The sequence below is a fragment of the Talpa occidentalis genome, unplaced genomic scaffold (genome assembly GCF_014898055.3).
Source record: "Talpa occidentalis isolate TD23 unplaced genomic scaffold, MPIMG_talOcc4v2.1 talOcc4.6, whole genome shotgun sequence".
NCBI lineage: Eukaryota > Metazoa > Chordata > Mammalia > Eulipotyphla > Talpidae > Talpa > Talpa occidentalis.
Window position 1 is genome coordinate 16,824,290 of NW_023604972.1, and position 27,760 is coordinate 16,852,049.

Consider the following 27,760-nt stretch of genomic DNA (forward strand, 5'->3'; position numbering starts at 1 on the left):
TAGATATTGGAGACCTTAAATAATGCCCTTTGTTTTAAAATTAATTCTTAACAAGTACAATAAAGCAACACTAAGTCACATGTTTTTCATAGGTAGCAGCAGAACTTAAACCTTCACAACATAAAAATAGCAGACTTGAATTGACACCTCATCAAGTATGCAATCTTCTGTAGAAAAATCTTACACTTTGTTTTAAATAGGAACAACTTGATCTTTTTAAAACTGAAGTATTATTTGGCGTGTTTGTATAGGTGTGTTGTGTGTTTGTGGATTGGGGGTAGTCGTTCATGATATTTCATTCATTTAATAAATCAACAGTGGCAAATATACAACTTCTAGGTCTGTACTGTTTGTGTTTGAATATTATGAAAATTTTTGCTTCTCAGTGGTATTCCAATAAACTATTTTTTCTAAGGTTTCATAGATAGAGGTGATTGTTAATTAAGAAAATATCTAAACTGAGTGTTACAGTTGTCACTTTATATTCTAATAGAAGGCTAATGTTTAGGGAAAAGAGAAGTATTGAATTTTGTAGGGAATGGTTCCCAAGGCAGTTCCTCATCAACCTTGGCTTAACCAAAAGTGTCCTCCTTATACCATGAACCCAGGACTAGTGTTTTAAATTTTTAACTGGTACAGGATTCAATATATTCTCAGTACAATTCACTTTTGAGCAATCATATCATTCTCGCCCATAAACATTTTGGAAGTACACAAAGGAATTTATCACAGTACTATTGTACATCAAGAACTTACAGACTCTTGACTCCAAAATGTGGTTGGGAATTTATTTATTTATATATTATTAGAGAGTAGCAAATAATAATGCAATGAATTCAACTTAAAGACCATTTTGGAAGAAAAGATTTAAAATATATCTTTTTTTTTTTCTTGAAGGACACAGAAATCCTAGTTAACTAGTCTTCATCATCAAGTAATTTCATCATCAAGTAATTTGTTTTTCCCAAAATACAAAAGGCTTTTTTAAGATATATAAGTAACCAGGGATCAGAAAACTATAAGCACATATGATTCTAAAAAAAAAAAAATCCGCATTCTGCATATATAACTGTAAAAGGACCTTTGTTTCAGATACACTGCCAATTTTGTTGCATATGATAGTCTGTTGTTTATGCCAGCATCTGACTGTAGGACTTATCATAGTAATCACTTACATGAGATTGAATCTCAGATTCTTCTAAGGAAAAGAACAAATTAAAATGATATAATCAAACCCTGTCCCTTCAGAATAAAGATAGATTTCATAATGTATTTTTTTTACTTAATAATTTCTCTCCTCAACTTATTTTTTCTCTAAAGTAGTTAATGCTATGTTGTGACTGCTATCTATCCTTCAGGAATTGAATTACTTTTTTATCAGTCTTTGATGGCTTTCTTTAGAAATCATTTTTAGATCCCTCTCCGCGCCAATTTGTGATACCTTTTGTGTTGGCAATTAATGACTTTCTTCATAGATGCTAAAAATTAGACATGATTTATAAAAGCAATATGGGAAGCTCTTATTCCCACCTCTCAATGCACATGTGCTCCCACTTGTATCAAGTTTTATAGATTTACCATTTGTTTAAATTTATATATATATATATAATTTCAAGAGGTGTATAAAAGTTGAGGTGAACAATGGTACAATGGTTTACACTTCCTCTACCAAAGCACCAGAGCCAATATCCTATCCCCTTACCCTCTCAACTCCTACCACCCATCAGCAGTCTGGCAGCCACAGATTTCTCACAAATCTAAGAACTATTTTTGTTGTGTTTTGCCAGTTGTTTATTTTGGTTATTTATATTCTGCAAATGTGTGAAACTTTCTGGTAATTATCTTTCACTTTTTGACTTATTGCACTTAGAATAATCACCTCAGTTCCATCGATATTGTCACAAAAAACAGAATGTCATCTTTTTAAATGGTGTGCAGAATTCCATCATTAGATATACCACAATTTCCTTATCTATTCATCCATCAGTGGGGATTTAGGCTGATTCCAGGTCTTGGCTGTTGTGAGCCATGCAGCTATCAAGACAGACAGGAACGTGTCTTTTTGTATTAGTATTTTCATATTCCTTAGACAAGCACCTTGGAGTCATATCACTGGATCCTATGGGATTTCCATTTTTAATTTCTTAAGGAATTTTCATACTCTTTTCCATAAACACTGCACCAGTTTACATTGCCATCAACAATGAATGAGTGTTCCTTTTTCTCCACCCCACCACCAATGCTTGTTTCCAAGCTTTTTAACATAGGCCATACTCATAAGTGTGAGTTGCTATTCCATTGTAGTTTTGATTTGCATTTCTCTGAGCATTTTTTAATGTGCTGACAGCCTATGTATAACTTCTTTGAAGAAGTGTCTATTTATTTAGGTTTCTTTTGCCCACTTTCTGATTGCTTTATTATTGTTGGGTCATATGAGTTTTTTAAATTTAGTCATTTATTTTTTGCGTAGACGAACTGGGTGTAGACCAGAGGCACAGGGGTGGGAATGAAAGGATTCACCAAAAGACAGAGTGGGGAGCAGAACAGGGGGATCTACTGAAATACACTGCTGAGAGAAGAAGCAGGAAAGACTAGAGAGGTCTGTGGGCCATATGTGGGTTAGCTCCCTGCCTGGGGATCAAACTCAGGCCATAGCATGCTTAGGGCTGAAACTTATGCTCTAGGCCACAAGGGAGGCCCATTAGTTCTTTTATATTATGGAAATTAACTATTTGTCTATGTGTTATGGTTTAATACCTTCTCCCAATCTGTTTTGTTTTCCTGGTGCTTTCTTTCAATGTAGAATACCTTTTTATTTTGATGTAGTCCCATTTGTTTATATTTCCTTTTGTTTCTGTTGCTGTTGGAACTGAGTCTCCCCAATACATCTGTGAAGTTACAATTTATTTCAATTTTTCCCAAATAACTTTCTTATTAACCAACATTGTTAAAAACATGGAGTGTAAGGTATTTATCAAAAATTTGTATCAACTTGGGCCTCACCTGGTGGCGCAGGCGGTTGAGCGTTGCACTGTGAATCTGTCCGCAGCCTCTGCAAGCATGGGTTCAATCCCAGCCGGCCGGCAAGGGTCCCACATGGCACACCAGACCTCTCCTGTCTCGCCAGCTGTTCCCCTCAGCAGTGTATTTTGTCAGTCTGCCTGTGCTGTTCCCCGCTCTGTCTCTGGTGAGTCCTCTCACCCTCCCACGCATCTGGCCTGTACCCCGGTTCTTGTATAAATAAATAAATCTTTAAATAAATAATTAAAAAATTGTATAAACTTGCCATAATTTCATTTTCAGCTTATTTCATGTTCTTTGGATTTCATCTTAAATATTGTTGATAGTGGTTTAAGTAATATTAATGTATTTGTTAGATACTTATTTACATATGCCAGTCCATCAAAGCTTACCTTAACCAAAATCTCATAAACCTAATAGATGAATAGAGTCATCTTCTAATTAGGCAAAATGCATTTACATGAGAAATAAATTTCTCTCTCTCTCCCCCATATATATACATATATACACACTATATATATATATGCTATATATATATATATATATACACACAGACACACATATAATGTATGTCTGTATGTATATGTAAACATTTAGTTATAACCATGATTTTCTAATTTTTTCACTTTTATTTTAATAAGCTTTCTGAGGACAGTAAACATAATTTGACAACTGATTTAATTAAGGAGGAAAAAGACCTCCTTGCAATCTAGGTAATATTTTTGGAAATTACTGAATGAAATAGCTAATTGCCTGGCAGCCTTTCACACCAACTGTGCTGGCAATCTAGTGGCAAACCTAATAAACACTCTCATGTAGACAAATGTGCTTCAGATAATGATAGAGGCTTTGAGTAGGGGATTCTAGATACAGTCATTCGAAAGGGGAACAAAAGAATGAGCATAGCCAAGAAGAGGAATCAACAGAGGCAGTGATGCACAGAATTGTGAAGCTATTTACAGGCTGACACTCACTGCCGCATGTAACTGACTTAGACCTAAAACCTATTGTTCCATTTTTACTGGGCAAAAAACATAGGCCCTACTATAAGACTCAATAGAAACTGTACCATCTTTTCCCCCAATATAGAAAAGACAAATGATTAGGAAACATCTCAAGCTTCTCAGAATTTACTTTTGACTATTTTGATATTTGTCTTGCCTTTAAATATCAGGTCATTATCCCTTAAAATCAATTTTGTAAATTCTTCATTCAAGTTTCATTCCAGATGTTTATAGTTATTTAAATTAACTAAAATGACAACCAATTTTGAAGGAGATCTTCATTCTGAGAAGAAATGTTCCATGAGTTCTGATGACAGTTAACATCCATAAGACTTTAACGCCTTCTTAAATAAGATGTTTTTAAAATAAAATGATATACATAAAAACAGTCCTACCTAATAACATTTCTAACAACATTACGTAATTCTTATTTTAAAAAATCATTTTGGATGTAGTACTTCAGCCTTATTTAGATGCTCATTGAAACATGATGGTAGAATAGTATAAACCGAAATTTCTTAAGTCATGTTTATTTATAACCTCCGTTATAACTTATACCCTTTTGCTTTTAATGATTAATCTCCATATCATATTGTTTACTTGACCCCAAAAGGACACAAGTTAGGTAGTTTTGAACATACAGTAAAATAATGTAATACTCAGTTTGAGTTAGAGAGATGTTCATTTATATAACATTCTGGGGTAAATTAAGCAATAACTTGTAGCTAATGAAGAGTAGTTGAGTCAAATATCTCTGAAATCAACTCAAATATCTCTGAACTCAATTTCCAATTATCCAAAGTAAGTGGAAACAAGATAGCTTATTACTTATATATTGTCATATCTCCATAGGTTTATATCAATACAACTAAAATGTTCTGCACACTTACATATCAACTATTATTTTCTTATATAGATAAATTTTTAGACTGAAGGTAACCTTAGAGATAATTTACTCTAGATTGTCTCTACAACTTAAAGAACTTGAGTGACCCTGAAGCAAAACAACTTACAACTGGCACAATTATGCAGGCATAATGGAAGCTAGAATCTACCTGTTATGTATGTTCCTAACAGCACATGTGCTTGGTCTGGCATATCAGACCCTGAAGACTATGTTAAAGTTGCATCTGTCTTTCTCTACACACAAGTCTATCCTACTTCAGCTACATATAAAGAACTCATAGAGAATAAAGAATAAATCAGTTGCATCTGGTAGTCAGGTCATTGTCCCTTCGCTTGCATATACAGCTAAAATAGAGGCATTTTGTGAATGCACATTTCCAATCTTGGTTATGAGCATAGATATCTTTCTATACAATAAACTGCTTTCCTTAACATTTAAATCACCAAGAGTGCATCCATGGAGAATTAATTTATTTGAGGTCACTTAATTATGCTTTTGCTAGCATTTAATTTCCAAAGAACCCCCAGTACCATGAGGTTCTTAAATGGTTTTGTCTTGTGTATTACCATATTGTTTGGATGGCCCTTAGTGACCAAACATTTAATTAAAGTCCCTTGAGGGGACAGTTTTCATGATTTGTTATTGGACATACGCCAAAGCTCATTTCACCAAGTCTTTGTCATCTACTTAGGCTACTTCTGTGTATATTTTTAATACTGTCCATATGTGTTAAGTTTTAAATACTTCCCAAGAGTGATTATTTCTTACCATCTCCAAATTCTGAAAATATTTTATTTCAGTATATTTGGAGGTTAATGTTTCATTTCTTCTTGTAATCTGATTACCATGTCACATTATTTTTTATATCAGTAATTATTTTTCATTATGCTTTCCTTAGAACAGCAACTCATTGCCAAGTTGATAAAATTGTTGATATAGTTAACATGCAATTCATCAATAATGATAATTATTATTTATTGAATGTCAATTTTCAACCTCCTCTGTAGGAAGTATATGGCATACATTTTGGTTAAAGACTATCACAAATTTAGAGAAAGTTTTGATTATTCTTAAGAAAACAGGGTGAGCTGTTAAGTAATTTGCTTCAATTATTTTTCAATTGACTTACTACTAGTATACATAACTATATAATTTTGGGAGTATAAGTTCATATATCAACTTGTGTATATGTGTCATTAACCTGCTACCAGCTCTGTAGTGCCACAACCCTGTCGCTTTTCCTCTACTCACCGTTCTCTCTCCCCCACATTCCCATTCCCTATTGTAACAAGTATATATTTTTTGAATCTAAGAATTATTCTTGCTGTTTTTCCAGTTTTTCTTTGGTTATTTATATTCTGCAAGTGAATGAAACCACCCAGTAATTTTCTTTCCCTTTCTGACTTATTTTACTTAGCATACTCACTGTGAGGTCCATCCATTTTATTCCAAAAGGCACTACTTCATCCTTTGAAATAGCTAAGTAGTGTTCCATTGAGTATATATTTCGCAATTTTTTTAATTTATCCACTCATCTCTTGATGGATATTAATGTTGGTTCCATGACTTGGCTATTATAGATAATACTGCTAAGAATATAGGAGTACATGCATCTTTCCATTTTAGTGTTTTCATGCTCTTTGGGTAAATACCTAGAAGTGGTATTGCTGGATCATATGGTATTTCCATTTTTATTTTCTTGAGGACTCTCCATTGGGCCCTGGTGCCATTTTGTTCCCAATCATATCCTTGCTCCCCCTCTAGTAGCCTCAATTACGAACTCATTAATTGGCAGATTCATTTTTTGTTGTTGAATCTTATGAATCCTTCATATATTTAGGAAGCTAATCCCTTATCAGATATGTGATATGCAAATATCTTCTCTCAGTCTGCAGGTTTTCTATTATTTTTGTTGTGGTTTCTTTCTAATTACAAAAGCTTTCTAGTTTGAGGCACTCATTTGTTTTCCTTTTGTTTCCCTTGCCACTGAGATTGTGTCCCCAAATATATCTTTGCAATTTAAAATGCAAGTATATCACCTAATTTTTATGTCACTTACAAGAGGGAATCAAAGTTTTAGCCACTCATGATGTAAACTTTTCTTTGAAAAGCATACTGGTGACTTCATCAGCTTTCATTTATTATCTTGTTGATTCCCACAGAAAACAAAAATCTAGACAACAAATACTTCACAAGAAAGCTTTGCATTACAGCTTCAGTGTTTTCTTACAAATCTGTTTTGTGAATTTGTAGTATCTCCTGGGTTGAATATTTGTGACTTCATTTGAAAATCCATTTTAACAGAAACTACCTGATGATAATTGGTACATAAGTTCTGTCTTCCTCATGCCTGAATTTTTTTTTGTGTGTGTGATTCTTTTATTTAAAAACAAATCATATGGTGTTTTGTGACATACAATATAATAATGCAAATTCTACTGATAATAGTTTTATTTCTACAGGCTTAATCTATTTTTCTAATAAACTGTGCTTCTCCCCCCTCTGATATATATATTAGAAAATGTAAAATCATTCTTGTTTCCCTTCATTATTACATTTTATCGAGATTTTTTCAAAAAAAAGTTTCCTTGCGCATAAATTAACTTCCTTCATTTGTAGTAAAAAAAAAAAAATCCTGAGGCAAAAAAGCAAAAAGAGAATATTTTAACAAAACAGACTTAAATCTCTATAATCTTAAACTCAGTTTACATAATTAGGGATTTTTTTCTGGAAAAATAGCATCGCCTCTATATTCAAAGCTTGCAAATTGAAGTGAAAGTTTTTAACTTATTTTCTTTGAATTGATTGCTGTTTTGAGTGAGCTGACCTTTACTTTAAATCAAAATTGATTGAACAATTGAGTCAACATGGTTAAATTGGTTGTGCATATACACAGAGACTTTGTTTATTGGATTTAGGATATTCTGAGTAACATAATTTCCCTCTGCTTCTCTTCTGCTCCAGGAAACACTCTGCTTTATGATTGCATTTAATAATGTGTCAAAAGCAAATGGAAATAGAACTGTACACAGGGGAGAGGATCAGTGGATTCTGCAACTGTTTAACATCCAAAGAAACAATCCTTATAAATTGTTTCAGATTCTCATAGTTTGTATGTTATACTTATTTGTTATATTAAAGATGGTATCTGAGATTTGGCTTCTGTAAAGTTATCATAAAACCAAAAGCCATTGATAGTATGATAACCATCTATTATAACTGTATTATTTCCAAAATAAAAAAAAAAAATTGGAGCGCATCCTAGAACAATTGGATAAATCTGAATGCACTAAAGATACTGCATTCTATCTCTGTGTTCCCAAGCCACATTTTATTGTTGTGACAGTATAGCATTGTATACAAAGAAATTAAATAATACATAAAAAATACAGATTTTACTATCATGATGCAAGGTGTTTCTAAAAAAAAAAAAAAAACAGTGCCCTTGTGCATTTAAACTAATGTCCTTCATTTGGTACTGGTTCTTATCACTTGGGCATTAAAAATACTCCTGAAGTTCATAAATTAATCATCAGAAGGATGTGAGAGTCAACCACCTGAGTTCTAAAAGTGCCCTGCCTTTCAGTGCCAAATCAACAACTGCTTTTGTAAATTTAGTCCTTATGTTATAAATTGTACTGCCAATGAAAATCAATAAAAACAATTTCCTTCTACATTCATGTTCTTCTCCTCATACTCTTTCTTCATATTCTTTTTGGGACCATTTTGTCAAAATGCCACAGGGCCATACAAAATGTAATTTTGTGTTTCATGTGTATGTCCCATAAAACCTGAATTTTTCACGTGCACTTTTTATTGGTCTGAAGTACAAAGAGGGCTTTAAGCAAAATTTAAACCTTCATGTTTTTGAGGTTCTGAAAACATTGAAGAAAACACCAAATTTTGTTGCTATTTTTGCAACATTTTATACACTACAATTTATACACTATATGTAGTAAATTTATACAGAGGGTGTGTTGTTTTGTGTCATTATGTATATGAGTAGTATATTTGCTGTGTAAATCCTCCATGGACACTTGGGAAGACACTGAGAGAATCAAGATTAATCTCATACTCATATCTAACCTCACACTTAATTCTAATACCTCCAGATATACTATTATGATTGTATTTACACATTCACTTATTCATGTATTTATTTATTCAAAACCTCCATCAAAAACTGGGCATGTGGATTACTGAATGGCAGAAAGATAATATCCATCTTTTCCTTCAAAGGGTTTGTTCCAGTATCCATGAGTATAAGTTTAATACAAGCAAGGATACACTAGGTCTACTGCTAACTAATGATTCCATTAAGTTTATGTGGTTCTCTTAAATTTTAATAGTTAGAGATGATTCCTCAAATTCTTTCACAAAATTTTAGTAATGACTGGATGTGCTATTTTAAAAGCAGTGTTTAATCTAGGACCTGGTACTTCATCAAGATCCAATAATTGATAGTTATTTTAACGATTATGTTATCATTATTATTGTTCCAAAACAACCCAACAACCCAAATGATATATATTTTTTCCTATTTCACATCTGAAGATACTGACTCTTGGGTTTAGTAACTACACAAATTTACTGGCAATCCTTGCATTTAAAACAATGCAAAATTGATTTTAGAGAATTTTATAACTAAAAGATACATATTCAAAGGAATATGTTATTTAATTTTTCTTACTCTGTAGAGCATAATTATATCTAATATCTAATGTGCGCATATTTTATATCTTCTGTATATCATAACAACTGAATTAGTGTTGGTTTTCTTTAAATCTCTACATTTTATAGGCGAATAAATGGAGAAAGACTTAGAAACTGTTCTCAAATGCAACAGCTGGTAGTGACTAGAGAAGAGGTTCAACCCATTTTCATCTGAAGAATGTATATTACTTTTAAATTTCATATTTTAATAATATAAAGCCTACATATAAAATATGTTGAAGCTTCAGAACATTTAAATTACATGTCTATTAAATATATACTATATACTAAATATTTACTCAAAAAGCAAATAGAAGACTCAGTATCATGCTATGGGCCATGTAATAAGTATCAATACTGCCCTTTAAATGAAAAAATAAAATGTTAGGTCCAAAGAAATTTAAATTATCTAAAAGAAGAAAATTAAACTATGCTCTGTCCACTTGGTTGTACTAGAGAGATGCCTGTCTGATTATTTGCTGTTTCTTACTTTATTAAACTAGAACTGCACATTTCATGTAGATAATTTGGAAATAACATTCACTTTAAACAATTTCTTTCCAAATATCACAAATATCCAAATATCACACAGAGATAACATTTTTTAAAATACTGATACAGATTGATGTTTTGCTATTTGTATACATGTGGAGGATGTTCTGGGTGGTGTGGAAGATGTAACCTTCATACATATACATATGTGTGTACATATGCATATACATATCCCCACATATATATGCAAACTGTATTATTTTCTTAGTGCTTATATGAAGTACCACAGACTGGGTGAGTTGGAGGACTATGGGTGCATTGATGGTGGGTGTGTTTTAGTGACATCCATCTGAAGAGGTGTGAACCTAGTCCCGCAAATCACATACAATGTTGTAAATCAATGTTACTTAACAACAAAAAAAGAGAATAAATAGCCAAAGGAAAATAAAAACTAAAATGCATTCTTTCACAGTTCTGGAGGTTAGAATTCCAATTCCAGGTGTTGTCAGGTCCACAGTCCCTCCAAATTCTCTCAACTAGACCCTCTCTCACCACATTCTGTTCACCCTGTTTGCATCTTCAGGCTGTCTTTCCTTGTTTTATTGGGATACCAGTAATTTGGGATCAGAAGCCCACCCTACTCCAGAATGACCATGTTTTAACTATACCACATCAGGAAGTACCCTGTTTCCAAAGAAGGTCCCATTCTGGGACATGGTGAGTTGGGTGCAAGGACTTCAATGTATCTTTTTAGGGGATACAATTATATGCGTAAAAAGCAAAGACACCTACACACATTATACCATTATATGCTCACACAGTAATTTTGAATTTGAATTTACATACTATTTCCTAGCTTTTTTCACCTTGTATACTGTGAACAATTCACATTGTCATTCAATAAGATAAATTCCTTTTGATTGCAGTTATCAGGTTGATTTACTTTGATCTTCAATGTGGCAGTTAAAGTTCTTTAAATTAGAATTTTGTTTGTCAAGGAGTGTAGGAATGTGCTTAACACCCTGTGGTGCTTTTGTGAGAAAGTGAGACACCCTCTGAGGGTTGCTGTGTAAACCTGCTTTGTTATTATTGTCCTCTGGCACTGCAAGAACACTAGACATTTGACTTATTCTCATCCTCTCTCCTGCATATTGGCAATAAATATAAGATCTGTGTGGCAGCTTCAGTCTAGTGTACTTGGCTCTGAATCATTGTAACAACCAGGAGAGCGATTCTTGGTGAGGTGGAATGAGGAGCACTTTAATAGCAGTGCTTAGTGGTAAGGCTGTCTGAGAGGCAGAAAAGAGATTTTAAATTAAATGGACTTTACTGAAAATTGTCTTCACTTTGTAGTTTGGAGTCAGGGCTGCAATTTTCAACTTTCTTTTCCTTCACTTACCTGTTGCTAAGAGATCACATTCAAGGTAAAATTAATGCTTCTCCTATTACAAAGCATGTAGTCAGCAGAGAAAGAGGAAATGTTATGTGCAGCCTGTTGGTTAGAACTTTAGAAAAATACATGGCGTTCGAAGCAAAATCATTCACACAATAGACATTTAACAAATGATTATTAGATGAATCAGCACGTCTGCGTAGTGAGTTGTTAAGGTCTGTCATTGTAACTGAACACAATTCACTGAATCTTCTGTGCCTTTGTTTCCTCAGCTTTTTCACTCGTAGGGAAATTGAAGTGTTCTGTCAAGGTAGAATTGACAGACTTTCTTATCCACTAGAGTTCATTATAAAATTAATAGAAATCTTCAATATCTCTAGAATCTGCAGGGGTCAGAGGAAAAATACTTCGTTTCAGGACACTTTTAATCATGTGATGCAATCGCAGTGTTAAAAATTGAGTTTCTACTGATAATGGAGGTAAAACGGGGACCTCATTAGCAGTGCCCCGCTTTTTTTTTTTTATGTGTTCTTCAGAGCTAGTATCTCATATGTGAGAGTTACTTCTGTCATCAGGGAAACTATGCTAACCAATGATCAGCCTCCTGTTCATTAACAAATAGTCCCTGGATATCAAATTCAAGTAGGGCTGCACTTGAGTTTCTGTGACACTACAATGTAATGTGAAATAAGCCTATTATTTTCTTATGATTCATTATCTAACTTAAGAGATAATACCTGCAAATAATTAGAAGGAAATGCTCTATTTCCTCCATGTTAAATGAAGGATTTAGAGCTAGTCCATCTTTAATATTATCTAATAGGACGAGTCTTATAATGCAATATTAATGACCTATTACATAGGGATAAATGAAGTACTCATAAGCCACACATCACCCTCAAAAAAGACTTAACTGTCGACTTTTCTCTGTCCAAAAATATGAAGCATTCAGAAAATAAATACTCCTTTAATTTTTCTCTTCACATATAAGACTTCAAACAAAGTGAAAACTCAAGTGGGAAATTAGTTCAGGTGTCATTATTATTCTCACTCATCAAGCCATGATCTCAAAATATAACAGTGTCTCAAACACCTTCAAACAGGCTCTATAGATCTGTATAATTCCCTTTTTTAATTTCACTATGGTATTCACTTTCAAGGTGCTCTGACACAAAATTTGATTTTAAGTGGGGTTCAATATGTTCTGGTGAGACCTCTGATACAATATTTAACAACCCAAACATGCTTTCCATATGGAGGTTGCCATCTGCAGCATGAACTATTTTTCATAAAGGTTCAATTGCTCCCTCAATTTTAACAAGAATAATGGTAGTGTTTTGGGAAGATTTTTAAGCAAATCTCTCCCAATAGGTGCATAATGCATACATTTCACTCACAATTTCCTAAATAAAAATCACTAACGATGACACGAAAAAAATGGAGGAATAATTTTGCAGTCCCCAGGAACAGGTAGTTTGCACAAGAACAAGTTGATGATCATGATAAAGTAGAAAAGGAATTGAAATGAAGAGGAGAAGCCTGGACTTTGTTCATTCTTTTTAGCATCAAAAAAAAAAAAAAAGCACATCTCAGTTTTCTCATCTATAAAAGAAAGACTAAGAAGAAATTCAGACTTACAAAATCCACTGTGCAACCATTCAGCTGTGAAACATTATCAAAAAACAAATACCTTAAGTCCAACTGGTTCAGAGGAATCCAAATTCAGGGCAATACCTAAAAAATCTGTGTTTTTTGTACTAATTCCACGTGACATGGATGCAGAAACGTTTGGGAACCACTGCTACAGTGATCTCTAAGATCTAGTTGAAAATGGATGTGACTCTTGGAGTCTAAATTTAGAAAAATTCATCACTGAGATGCAATATGCTTAATTGCAAGTAGAATACTAGCATTTTAGTCTGGACTTTGCTGTTTACTTGCCTGTGAGACAAGACTTTACACACTTGTGATTCGATTTCTCAAAAACTGAGCATAATATTAGTTATGTCACCATAGGTTATCCGAAGTATTACAGTTATTAACATAGTGTTAGTACGTTTAAGAGGAACAAGGAAGTAAGAGTGGAATTGTACCAGCTCACAAAATGAAATATTGTCAAGGACATTTAAATATATGAAATGCGTGAGGAGTAAAATAATATTTGCTAAGTTTATATCATGATCTTCATTCACTTATATTCTTATAACACCTTTTTTAAGACTTATTTATTTATTTATTTATTCATTCATTCATTCATTCATTCATTTATTTACACGAGAACCAGGGTACAGGCCAGATGCTTGGGAGGGTGAGAGGATTCATCAGAGACAGACTGGGGAGCAGAACAGGCAGACTGACGAAATACACTGCTGAGGGGAGCAGCGGGCGTGACAGGAGAAGTCTGCTGCTCACGTGGGACCCTCTCCAGCTGACTGGGATCGAACTGGCACTGCAGAGGCTGCGGACAGCCTCACAGCGCTGTGCTCAACCGCTTGCGCCACTAGGGGAGGCCCTCTAATAACACCTTTTAAAATCATCTCATCAGAAAAATCAAGCTTCTTTTTAAGATCCATTGGAAGCTTTGTTAGAATTTTCAAAGTAGGGGATTAAATTGTTAAAGATAAATAAGACACACTGAAACAATGAGAACAGCAAAAATACCTCACAATTTCTCACATAACACAAGATGTGTTTCAATACTTGCTATTTATTCCTTAAAGATCTAATTGTTCATGACAGTTTCAGTACTTAGTGTCTTCTATTTATGAGCTTATGGTTTGATACTGTCTATACATATTTTCTCATAGAGAGATGTAATTTGGAAACAAGACATAGGTAAATAGGGTAAATAGGGTTTTAATTTTTTTCTAATTTTGAAACTGCAAATTCACATGATTTTGATCTTTCCTTTGATTCTATTATCTCAAGAAAAAATAGGAAAAAATTAAATGACATTCAAGTAATACATGTTGCTCTATAAAAGTTCCCACACAGCAAGAAGACTTGTAAGCAGAAGACAGACAAAATGCATAGGAACTGAAGTTGGCTTGTAGGGTCCAATATATCCACCTTGTACAAAGTACATGTCAGTGCAAAGAAATTCAATAATCTGACACTTCTCTTGTGAAGTGCATTATTCTGCTGTAAAAAAAATTGCTATGACCAAATTTCTCAGTAGGATCCAATTCTCTGTAATAACCAGCAAGGTCAGACCTCAGACGAAGCTGTGACCCACCTGCATGTCCCCTCATAACTACAGAGGACTTTCATGGAGGCAGGAGGTCCCTCTAACCTGTCTGTTGGGATCTTTAAGTTTAGTTTGAGTTATAGGAAAGGAGTCTGTGGACATGAACTCTACCTGACATAGTTCTTTGTCATTGTTTCCTTAACTTCTGAATATTTGTTCCAGGAATAGAGTATAAATAGGATGAGCAGTGCTTAGAGCAGCTTCTGTGACTCATACAAGCCATAATTACACTGGCCATGTAACTATTTCCAGAACAGACATAAGGACTATAATTCAGAGAATAACATTTGTTTTAAAATATGGTTCCAGATACTTCCTTGACTTTGTCCTAGAAATGCTGGAGTAACAGAAAAGATGACCTCTTTGTTCAGGACTTTAACATCTTAGTGTGTCTATAGGTATGTCGATGTATTGAAATAGCTGCTATGTCTGAGTTAAAAACTGATCAACACTGTAAGAACCTTTTACAATACACCACTGTTTCTTGCTCTGTGATTTTATTTTTAGGGATATACAAGAGTTTCTCAAAGAGGAGTTTATTGCAACCACAAGGCAGTCCCTTACAATTATTATAGAAGAGGTCTTTCTAACTTTCAGAAGCACTAATCTATGGAGAACCTACTTTATTCTTCCTAATTCAGGCCTCACAAACCTCATCCAGTTGTTTCACTTTGCTGAAATAAACAAGTCTCCATGGTATCTTAAGCCTCAGCTACCTTTGTGAAAAGACCTGTCCTTGACATGGAATTTAGATATTCTTAGTGAAAATTTGAAGAATATTGTAACCAAGAAATTAGCAGAGCAAGCTCAGAGAAAATAAATGTGTATCATCTTATGTATCATTAAAAAGATTAAAGAAAACAAAAACTAAATTATAATATATCTCCTTCAAAATGAGAGTTTAATAGCTTGAATCTCTTTTGAAAATCTTTAACTTTTGCCTAAAGATTGTGGAGCAACTGATAGTAAACGTTTGATGCAGTAATACCGAAAGTTGAAAACTTTCTATGATTGACCATACATCCATTAAGTATATTTTTTCTGATATTTTTGTCATGTTTACATTTATGTTAATTTTGAGTATCTGTATGTAAAATAGCATTAGCTACTTTTCTGAACATTTCCTAGGATTATAAGGTAATATAAAATTATTTCAGTTTGAGTTCCTTTTCCCTTGGTAGTTCACCCAACAAATCAGCTCTAAGCTGATTACTGAGCTTTGGTCTTCTTTAAAACTGAGATATCATGCAATAATCTTTTATAGCCCTAATATGTTGATAGTATTATAAAAATCATTAAGGTAACTGTTTTTATTTTAAATCTGAAATGAACTGATTGAGTCAGACTTTAATTTTGAAGGCAGAAATAATACACGGTGACTTGGAAAATTGTAAATATACATGTATAGGCTGAGTATGATTTATTTCTATCTATCCTCAATATTCACCCTAGGTACTCTAAGCTCTTTTCACCTTAGTATAATTTATCAATTAACCAACCAACACACTCACTCAACATCATTTTTGAGTTATTCATTTAAGCAAAATGGCCATATTTATTTAGACGAACATCTGACAATGAATACTTTTCAAACATGTTGGGTAATGTTTTTAGCATCATCGATCCAGCAAGATCCAATAATAAGACTGACTTTTTGTTTAATAGAATTCTCTAGACAATGTTCCACTCCATTAGTGAAAAGGGAGTTACTCAAGTTACACAGATATGTTCTCAAGGACACTGGAAAATAAAACACAGACATTTGTGTGTAGATGTTGAATGTTTATATGCAGGCATTTCCTCAAGCAAACTGCTTTGTTTTATCAACAAAATGACCACTGTATCAAACTTAGACTTACATAGACCTAATCAGATTTTTAAAATCACTCTAGGTTATAGAAACATTTCCCAAAGAAATGTCATTTTTTACTTTATGTTTTCATACAAAGGCTATCAGTAAGTATATAAAAATATCAAAAGAATGCATAAACAGAAATTATTTTGTAAAGGTAATTTTCTCCTGGACCACTGCATTTTAAAACTAAATATATTAGAGTCATGGCGATGAGTAAATGCATGTGCTTGTTAATGTATTGTTGCAAGTAGGGTCATTCAGAATTACAACACGCAATTTTATATAAAGAGCCCCAAAAAGACATTATGTAGTGTTTTGCTGAATTTGTATAAACTACTACAGCTGTCTTTAGGATGCTTTTCCCTTGTGGGAAAGAAGCTTAATTCTGCCAAGGCCAGAGTGCAGGACCATTTCTTGCCCTTATTTGCTTTTAGAGACTCAGACTGTCAAGTTGATAAATGGGCTTTGACAGAAGCAAAGGTAATTCAAAGCTCATTCACAGGTAGAATAGTCTTTAATAGATTCTTTTATAAAAGTCTCTAGCGGAGGAAAAAATATAGAGAAAAAATGCATAGTATTAATTATTCTTCCAAAAGTCAAAAACTCATCATCTCTCTGACTCTATATTTTAAAGTGATCCTATCATGCTTACTTTGTACATGTATTATCTGCTTTTTCATAAATAAGATTTCTTTTTATCCATATGAAAGATAATCTGGTTGTTCAGTAAGGGGAAAAATAAATATTTTGTTGGAAAATATGGTGTTTTTTTTGGGGGGGAGAGGCAATTTTTTATAAACTGAGTAGTGTAGAACATATCTTTAACTAAAACTCCCTACCAGAATAATACTTTGGAATTAAAGAATTGAAGGCTTTAGCTAATGCAGGTAAATTTTACTTCTATTCTTTCAGCTTTTGAAGTTTGACAAATCAATTCATCGGTGATAAAATAATGGGGTAAGTCTGCAGAGAGAGCTCAATTCATTGCATTGATTCCACCCACCTTAGTTCATCTGCAGAGTTATGGTTCTGATTTTATGAGAACATACTCCTTTCATCCTTCCTGGCATAAACCCCCACATGTCACTTAAGTTGGTAATATTAAGTGAGCAATTCCTTTTCCCCTTTGCTCTTTTAAAAATACACAGGAATACGACATTTAGAATGAACTTTTTCTGCAGTGTTAAAGAGATTCTGTAATTAATAGTAGATACCAGTAATAGGCTATCTGTATTCCTATGCATTCTGAAGAGAGTAAGAACTCTTTCTTTAGTTGTTATTACTTTTAGATTAGCTTATATAAATAACTACTTTTAGTACTAAACCAGTGTCAGAGCTATGACTCATGTTTACTATCTTTGTTTTTCTAAGTTTAGAACTGTAACAAAACTAATTTTCTTTGGAAGACATTATTGGAGCAATCTAAGACAAACACACATACACACACAGATACACATTACCACACCTCTAGATAAAAACAAAACTAATATAAATATTAAGGAAATCCCTTGGATAAATAAAATTGCCCAGTGCAATGAAGGACTTTGCTGGGTGTTTTTCATCTTTGACAGAAAAACAAATGTGAAATCTATTTTGATAAAGTGCAAACAGAATAAAATTTATAATTGCATGAGCTATTCTATGGAACTTAGGAGTTAAGAGCTTTAAGATGTGTGTTTGTGTGATACAAAGAAAATTATGAATATATGTGTTACATAGATATATCACTTAAATAGCTTACAACTGCATAAAACCATAGAGACTTGTGCACATGCAGTCATAATTTAATATAATCCCTCATCCTGAAGTAAGAAATAAGGAAAAGAAAGCACTGATGATGTATGAAGGAATATGGAGGAGGGAGGGAGCATGGCTTGAGGATTAGGAGCCAGAAGGAACCTTACAGAGAAGTGACCATTTTAGATGGGCTTTGGCAGAAGTGTGAGATCTAACTAGAAGTTATAGTTTCTAATTGGAAGCAACTATAACAATAGGAAACAACAGTCAGTGAAGTCACAAAGGCCAGAAATCCAAGACATTTCACAGTTATTTTATCTCAATCATATTATACAAATCACAGCAGGGGAATTGAACCAAATAGGAGGCAGGACTGACTCCTGGCATGCCTTCCTCCTTCATTCACTCACTCTTTCAGTTCATTGAATCCCTGCAATGGCTTAGTCACTAGTATAGCTCTGGCACTAAATTCAGAAAAAAAAAAAAGGAACAGAATGGAATGCCCGTCCAGAAAGGGATCATTTTTTTTTTTTTTATGATGGAATGTGTAAGTAAAATCATGTAATTACAATACAATGTAACAAATTCTTTAGTTAAAACTTTCACTATTTTGGTATTAAAAATATATTATCTAAATCTATTTAGGAGAAGCAGGGGAGAAAATTAACAGAGAAGTTGACATTTCAATTAAATCCTGAAGGTATGTAAATATTGGAGGAGAGAGAGAGCATGTAAAATGAAATGTTGAGACAGATGAAATAAATATTTGTAAACGAAATAGGGTATAGAAAGGCATAATTAGTCAGGGTGGAAGGTTTGAGTGCTGTGGTTGTGAGACTGGATTTTATTTCATCGTCCTATGTACAGTCTCCGTTGTAGTATTTGAGAAAAGAAGTGAAAATATCTTGGAGAGTGGTAGTACTATTTCTTAGGCATTGATTTATGTAATACACTATAAACAAAATAGGTTGTAACACAGTCAATGCACAGATATCTAGGACCTTCTAAATGATACAGTGATACTGATATCTTGTACCAGTAGAGTTTACAATATGTCAAACATTAAAAAGAATGGAAGAATTCATTTAACATAGTTTCAGCGTAATTGCTTCATCTCTCATTACTCCTCAAGATGAACTTGTTAATTTCAAGGTGAACAGAGCACTGGAATGGAAAAAGTCATAAACAGCTCAATAGCCAAATTAAAGATTTTAGAGCAAAGTTATGACTGTTCCTACTGGGGTCACTGAACAGAGTCATCTACAAAGAAGCTCTTCTGTTATATGTAATAAAATACTAGTTTATCTGCCCCACCATATATCAAAACTCATTACTTATTCATGAATGCATAATAGTTACATGGAAGGATTATCTCGTAATTTTATAGAATAAAATAGTCTTTGCATTAGATAAATATATATATATATAAATCACAATCTTCTTCAACATATGTATAGAATTCTTTGTTTAAAATCTTGAATCCATGTCTGATTATTAAGTCTAAAGTCCTTGTCATGCCCTGTCAATGTTTTCCATACTCCTGTCATTCTGCTGTGGGATGAACACTCCAGCCAAACTGACTTTCTATCTATTCCTCAAATACACTAAACTCAAAACCCAGGCTCTTTGCCAATGCTCTTCTTACTGCCCACACTGTTTTTATCCAAGATTCACATGGGTATGTTTGTCTTTCACATCCTAGCCCAATCTCACCACCTAAAAGTCTATTTGTTCTAAATTAGCTATACTCCCTACCCTCAGAATCACGTGCAACCATATAATCCCTTTTGTCTGAAATTGTTCTGTTTATCTCCTTGCTTCTGTATTTATTCTGTGTCCCCCTCCATACCTCCCCCAGCACACACGCGCACACGCACACACACACAACATAACTGCAAAAAATAGGAGCAGGTAACATGTTCATCTAGCTCATGAATGATTTCTGAGGGCCTAAAACATTAGGTGCTTAGTTAAATGAACTAAGATATAGTATAAGAATACTATATCTGATTTTCAAAGATGGTGTTAACAATCATGAGAATAAACTATTTTGTGGTGTGGCTTCTTTCCTATGCTATGCAAAAGATAAGATTCTTTGTCTGGTTGAAAGTTTCATCTATTCGAGGGTCCTAGTCCTGCTATCCTGCCTATGAGATTCATTCTCATGGATACATTGCTCATCATTTGTGCCAGGAAAATTAATAGGAATTAGGAGGAAATGTTAGTGGCCTTTCTTCTTCTCCTCCTACTCTACCATATAATCAAACACATCTTTCTCATCTGTAGAGTACTTATTAAGGCTCTACGGAAAAAGACTTTGAAAGGGAGCTTGCATAAAAGAAATTACATGACTGTCTGCACCTCACCCTTCCTTACAAACAGAGACAGATGTAGATGAAAATGACCATATCGTATTTGTGATGTACATCCTTTCTAACAATATGTTGCTTGCAACAAGACTATTTTTTTTTTATTTTGCCTTATTTTGATTTGCTCAACTCTGTTCTATAATCGTGAATACAACCTTTGCATTTGCCTAAAAGTGCTCTTTTAGCATAGTAAGTATGATGCTAATTATTGTGATGATATAGTGGTGTTTAGAGATAAGCAGTGTGTTGTTATAAAAACAGTGAGGGATTGAGAGTAAATAAAATGAGAAAATAATTAAAATCATAGAGCTGGTTCTGCCACCTGGTCAGCTTGGATCGTGGCCATGTATGTCTCTTACACCCCAGAAACTAAGTTTCTACCTGTATCATTGTATCTTCCTTTACCAATTCAAAAACAAGATGCATAACCTAAAGGAAACCTGTTTTTGGATGTCTGACATATGTATACTTATTTAAAGATTCAGAAGTAATTTAGCAATGCACCAAGGTTGAGAACCAGAGCTCTGGATTATGACTTGACAACCTCAAGGCAGTGTCAAACTCTAGTCCTCCTGAGGCAATGCTAGCTGAGTCACAACAAGGTCAATGTCAAACTATGTGCTATAGGCCATGTTGGGTCTAATGAGCATGGTATCTATAACCACATAAACTCAATGTAGAATGCCATTTGTCAATAGCTTTTTAATTTAGAATTTCCTTCTTTTCTTTCTCTTTCCCACTTTTCCTTCTCCTCCTTCCCTTCCTGTCTCTCCCTTTCCCTCCTTCTTCCCTTCCTTTCTTTTTTTTTTTTAAGATTTATTTTTATTTATTTGTACAAGCACTGGGTACAGTCAGAAGCACGGGAGGGTGAGATAATTCACCAGAGCCAGAGCAGGGAGCAGAACAGGCAGACTGAGGAAGTACACTGCTGAGGGGAGCAGCGGGTGCAGCAGGAGCAGGAGAGGTCTGCAGGCCATGTGGGACCCTCACAGGCGGCCAGGGATCGAACTGGCACTGCAGAGGCTGCGGGAAGCTTCGCAGCCCAGTGTTCAACTGCTGTGCCACCTGGGAGGCCCTCTTCCCTTCCTTTCTTAATTATTTCTTGAATTATCTTCACACCCTTATTTTCTCTATTAAAATTTTCTTCAATTTTCCTCTCTATAACCCAGAATAAAGTTCAAAAATTCAGAGGGATGCACAAAAATTCAGTGATACAATTCAAAGCCCTGGCACAGCTCCTGGAGGTGTGAAACCAGATTATATATTATGTTTCTCCTGTCTGTTAATATATCTCTCTGTGGCATGTTTATGAAAATGGGTTGAAAGCCAACTTAGGGATGAAAAAAACCTGTTAAAGGGTTTATTTTGGTGAGACTTAACACACATGTGTATCTCTGCACCCTCTAAATGAAGATTAACATCCAGCAATACCAAGTGCATGGAAATGAGAAATTGAAATTGTCATCAAATTATTTGACAAACAATATTTTGGAGTTCAAGTTTGTAGAATCACATTAGGGATAAATTTATCAAGATCTCCACATCCTACAATACATTGGTTCATTTTCTAGATAGACCTTAGAAAAGGATTCATGCATGAGCACATAGACACATGGCCAGAAATGAAAACTATACCTTTGGAAACACCCTAAATACTTAATATCCAAAGTCTAGATCAACACATTTGGGTTGAGTCATATAATGTGATATTCTACAGCAGTTAAAGTAAGTGAATCTAGAAATGGAGGAGAGAATAGTACACAATGAAAGAAAAAATAATAACTATAAAATACAAAATTATGAGGAAAAAATATATAATACAAAGAAAATATCTATAGTAAACTCTCAGTAGGAAGAATTATATCTTTTCTTAGACTTCTCTTTATCAGTCCCTGACTGCCTGCTGTCACCTAAATCTTTGCTTTCAGCATAAAATCAAAATCCTTCTATATATGCTTAATTTAAATTCTTCATAGTACCTTCCATTGTGCTTTCTATAACTAGCAATAAACTTTTTGTATAAATTGATATAGGCTCACCTACTACTTTATAAAAAGCTGATAAAAATTTGAGTTGTGAAATATCACCTGCATTTGTTTTTCCCCCCAAAATCTGTAGATACTCTTCACCTCACTTTGGATATTTATTCTTTGAACAGCCTTATTAATCAATTTGACTTCTTAAAATAATATGTGCATTTTATAAGATGAAAATATTAAAATTTCTTGATTACTAAAAGAAATGACACCTATTATAATTTTAGCTTCGATTAAAAAGATTGGTGTGAAAAGTAATTAATGAGTTGACAGATACAATAAAATTGATAATATTTAATCATTTGATTTCTAAAAGCCACTGGAACTCACTATTAAATAAATGCCTACCTATTGATAATTGAAACATAATGTCTGTTAGGACAAAAAAGTAGAGTTCTTATATTGCATTTATCCCTGTCTTTAAAAGCCATCTATTTGTAACCTGTAGGGTGAAAGACATTAACTACACATTGTGAAATCACACACAATATATTCATATATCAAATTATATGTTGTATACCTAAGTCTAATACTTTTATATTTCAATTATATATCAAAATAAAACATGATAACAACTTTTCTAAGTCATCTTATCAAAGGTTGCTTTGTAGAGGTAGCCAAGAAAAGCTATAAAATAAGGAATAAACTTGTCACAGGCCTGAAAAATAGTACCAAAGTGAAATATAATATAGGTAGATATGTCATATTTTGGACAAACAAAAACCTGAAAAGGATTTCTGCTATTAAAATATTCATCCATACGTAGATTTCCAGAGAAAAGATCTGCTTTCAAATTTTATTTGGCTATGTTTGCTAAAGAGCAAGCTGACTCACTAAAATTCAGCATTATGAATAAGATTGTTAAACTCAAATCAAGGAACTATCAAACCAGCTATTTATTAAGTAAGCATTTATTTCTAAAGGCAATCATGTTTTCAATGTATTATATTTCCACCCAACTAATTATAAATAATCATATTTTAGTTTGATCAATTTTTGTTATTCTATATGTGGAAATGTGACAGTTTAGAGCATTGAATAACATTTTCTGAATATAGCCTTTAGCTTATTTTGTTTAGAACTTTTTCCAAAGTCCCAGCGATACACCTCTACAATGACTCACATTTCTGTCTCTTTCAATATAGCAACATTATTATTTTAGTTTCCCTTATATGATTTTTGGCCAAGATAGCTGAGATTATGTGAGCTTATCTCAAAAACATTACCATGGTTTATTTTTCCCATTCTCCAACATATTTTTTTTTTTTAAAGTCACCAGATAACTTGGTAAAAAGTCTCCTAAATCTAAAACAAACTTGTTTGAGAACATTGTTTTCACTTTCTTCTTCTTTCTCTCTCTTTTTTTTTTAATTTACTTATTTATGCATACAAGAGCTGGGGTATGGGCCAGAGTTCTGGGAGGTGAGAGGATTCACCAGAGACAGAGTAGGGAACAGAACAGGCAGATTGACTGAAAACACTGCTGAGGGGAGCAGCCGGCAAGACAGGCGAGCCATGTGGGTTTCTCCCTGGCTGGCCGGGGATCGAACTCATTCTGCAGAGGCTTCGGATTGTTTCATAGTGCGGTGCTAAACCCCTTGCGCCACCAGGGAGGCCCCCATTTTCTTCTTATTTATAATTAAAAATGAACTTATGAAAACTGGGGAAAAGTACATCAAATTAACTGAAGTGACTTCCAAGGGCTTGAACTATAGCTACAAGTCTTAAATGAATCCACATTGCTGCTAAGCTCCAATTGTCCAATCTTACAGCAAATTTGCTGTGCTAACAAATCAACAGTCAATATTCTTAGGGTACCAACAAAAAACTAGCATAAGAGGAGGACCATATACTAAATACGCACATGAAGCACTGCAATTTCTATTCTTTCCCTTCTATAAAATATGGGTTTTATTCTGAATTACATCTAATAAAATGTGATTATGAACTTTTCCATCCATTTGATCATAATTCAGATATTTACTGTTAGATGGAATTAAACTGAACTGAAAGCTCGAGTATCTAACAGTTGATATTGATGAGGATGAACCTTTTAAAAAAGCAAGAAGTTTATTATGACCATTGGCATCAGAATTTTAACTCAATTAAACACTAAATCAGGATATATTATTGATATTTAGAAATTAATCTTATATATTTTGCCCTACATAGATATAAAGCATAGCTTTAACCATTTTTAAGAAACTTTTTTAAATCATGCTTTTTATCTTAATACATACTAACTGAATTTTTTTAATTGAAATTATCTTCTTCTTAAAACTTGCCTGGAGAGTTATCTGCCATTCTTTTAAAAAGTGAAAAATCTACTTCACTTTTGTGTGTGTCTGAGCCAAATTTTAAAGGATTACGTTCTTAATCTTGACATTCAAAGGAGACATCCCACGATGTTGTAAATGTTCCAGCAGGATTAAGGAGAGAGACTGTGGTGTCCCTAAGAGCCCTCCAACCTGTCTTCAATGTGCTCATTTCTCAGTGGCGTGGCAGGGCGAGACAGACTGTCTAAACCCTTGACCTCATCAAAGAAGTGAACTGCGTCAAAGTGAGATACCTTTAATTTATTGTGTAACACAGAAAGAATTCATACAGCCTTTTTTGCTTGCTTTTCCTACTCAGCCTTTGCTAGTGACAGTGAGTTAATAAATAGAAAATGACATAAATGTAATCAATAATTTTCTTTAAAAATTTTAAGTGGAAATGAAATAATAGTAAATTAAAAAATCCCTAATCACTTATTAAATAGTACTCCCTGAAACAAAATTTTGGTATTTGAGTGTTAGTGAATTTGCTCCAATCAGTATATTTATTTTATTCAAAGAATAAATATTATCCAGGAAATCTACATAAAGCTTTGATATACAATAATGATTCAAGTTATTAATAAATACTGCTATACTTTCTGTCATGACTATATCAAGACTAAAACTGAGCTGTTTATATACTATAGATACATAAAATACTAACTGGATGGGGTGCATTTGATTTACAATAATGAACATATAGACATATTCCAGGGAAATATTTAAAGGTTGAGAATATATGCTAGGTCTATTTACAGGATGGAAATTTAATTTATCTGCATTAACCTCTGTGATGCAAAATTAGTAAAGTATTTGGCTGCTGAACTTTATTATAGAGAAGTCAACATTTTATTGGGATACATTCATTGGCTTCATGTAAGTGTAGGGTGTTTTCATCAACTTTCCTGATTCAACAATTGATGAATTCGAATATTAAACTAGGATCTTAAGTTGGCAACTGCTAAAGTTGATCATTAAGTCCTAGATATATCATGACATCTTTCACAGATGATTCTATTTTTTATTTCATTCCACTAAGAAATCACAGGTTTCTGTATACAAATGACCATGTCAAATCTGTGTATGGAAGATTCAATGTCTAATAGGAAGACACTCTTTAAATAATGTCAGAAAGAAAAAAAAATATAACTTGAATAAGAAAAATAGTGAATTTTGCAAGCTGGGAAAACATCAAGAAACTGAAGGCTTTGAATCTGTTAATACAGCCCACATTTGATTTTGTGTTGTTTGGAAAAATAGAATCTTTCCTATGTAATCTTATAGAGATTTGTTAGATAAGGCTGAAAAACATGAGATTTGAGTTCCTGCTATCTGTGTAGCCTACACTGTCCCTATCACTTTCTCTTCCTATTTGTCTTTTTAAACTATGTAGACTTCCTGTAGAAAGAAAGAAGGAGAGAAGAGTTGATTTTATTAGGTTTAAGTAAATAAATTGAAGTCATTGCAAAAAGACTGATTCTTAACCTACAGTATTTCAGGAGACTTTTCAGATGATTGATCTGCCACTGGTAATTTTAAGAAGACTGCTTTAACATGCAGTATGTATGTGTGTGTTCTCACTCATATGTATATCATGACCTCAATTCATACGTACAGACATATTATCTATACACAGGGATAGGGATATGTAGTTTAAAAATCATGTTTAATCCTAAATATATTAATCGTGCATTGTAAGCATCTTGTTTTGGTTTATAAAAAGAGTTTTATATACATATATACACACATATATATGTAGTGTGTATATAGTATATACAGTATAGTACAGTGTGCACAGAAAAAAAATAGCATAGAGAAAATTCCACTTTAAAGAAAGGCTCAATGTTTCTGTCTCTATCTGTGCATATAAACACAGAGTCTTAGCTTCTGTCTTAAGACAGGACTATACAATACCACACCTGGTATCTTTGCAGTTCATGCCAAAGGGAGATAAAATTCCAAAAGGGTCAGAGTGAAAGCACAAGGAAAGATATATATTTGATCAAAATTCACTTGTAGGCTAAGAGATGATTGGCAGAGAACAAGCAATATTAAGCACTAAGCTCTGCTCGGAGAAGCCACCATGAGTACATAGCCAAGGATACCATCTGTTGAATATGAAATTCTTGGATCAAGACATTATAGATACATTTCCCCAAACAGCAGGGACAGAAGTCTTTCTGGAAACAAAATCACAATAGGGTTGCAGAAACGCCAAGTGAGAGAGAGGCAAATAACTGTTCACTGCTTTGTAGGGAGCAGACTTCCTTACTGCTAGTGCAGAGTGATTAATTACATGGCATGGTTTGTGATGCTGGTAGTAAATAAACGTACAGCAGGTAGTCACCCTGTTCAAACAATTTTTAAATCAGTATGTCAACTACCAGGCATAGGTAGATCAAAATCTTTTTACCTTGTGTGATGTCGGTACCGTTATTCACTCTCAGAATTCACCTTGTTCCCTGTCACTCATTATGGTTTATAAAGATAATTGAATGATGGCTGTGTGATGTTCAATGAGAAGATTTCTATGAAAAGACTGATAAATGACACTTGTTCTTAAGGTGAATCTCAGACCTAATCCTCCACTTTATAATTGGATTTGGTTGTCTGAGAAAAACTTACTTTCTATATATGAAATGCTTGCCTTTTCTAGAATGAGCCCGCA

The 27,760-nt window shown here is 33.6% G+C and overlaps 1 protein-coding gene across 5 annotated transcripts in view; it reads left to right on the forward strand.

The window, feature by feature from the left end:
* PCDH7 (protocadherin 7) overlaps positions 1–27,760 on the forward strand; it is a 410,012-nt gene that overhangs the window by 328,719 nt on the left and 53,533 nt on the right. Inside the window, exons 3-4 of one of the 5 annotated variants that reach the window (XM_054688321.1) lie at positions 17,545–17,589; positions 19,015–19,065. The exons of 3 other annotated variants lie outside the window; for them this stretch is intronic. In XM_054688321.1, the coding sequence (XP_054544296.1) occupies positions 17,545–17,558 (14 nt within the window). In that variant the 3' untranslated portion in view covers positions 17,559–17,589; positions 19,015–19,065. Of the gene's footprint in view, positions 1–17,544; positions 17,590–19,014; positions 19,066–27,760 lie in introns of those variants that run through there. One more of the 5 variants, XM_054688318.1, reaches the window with a different exon arrangement.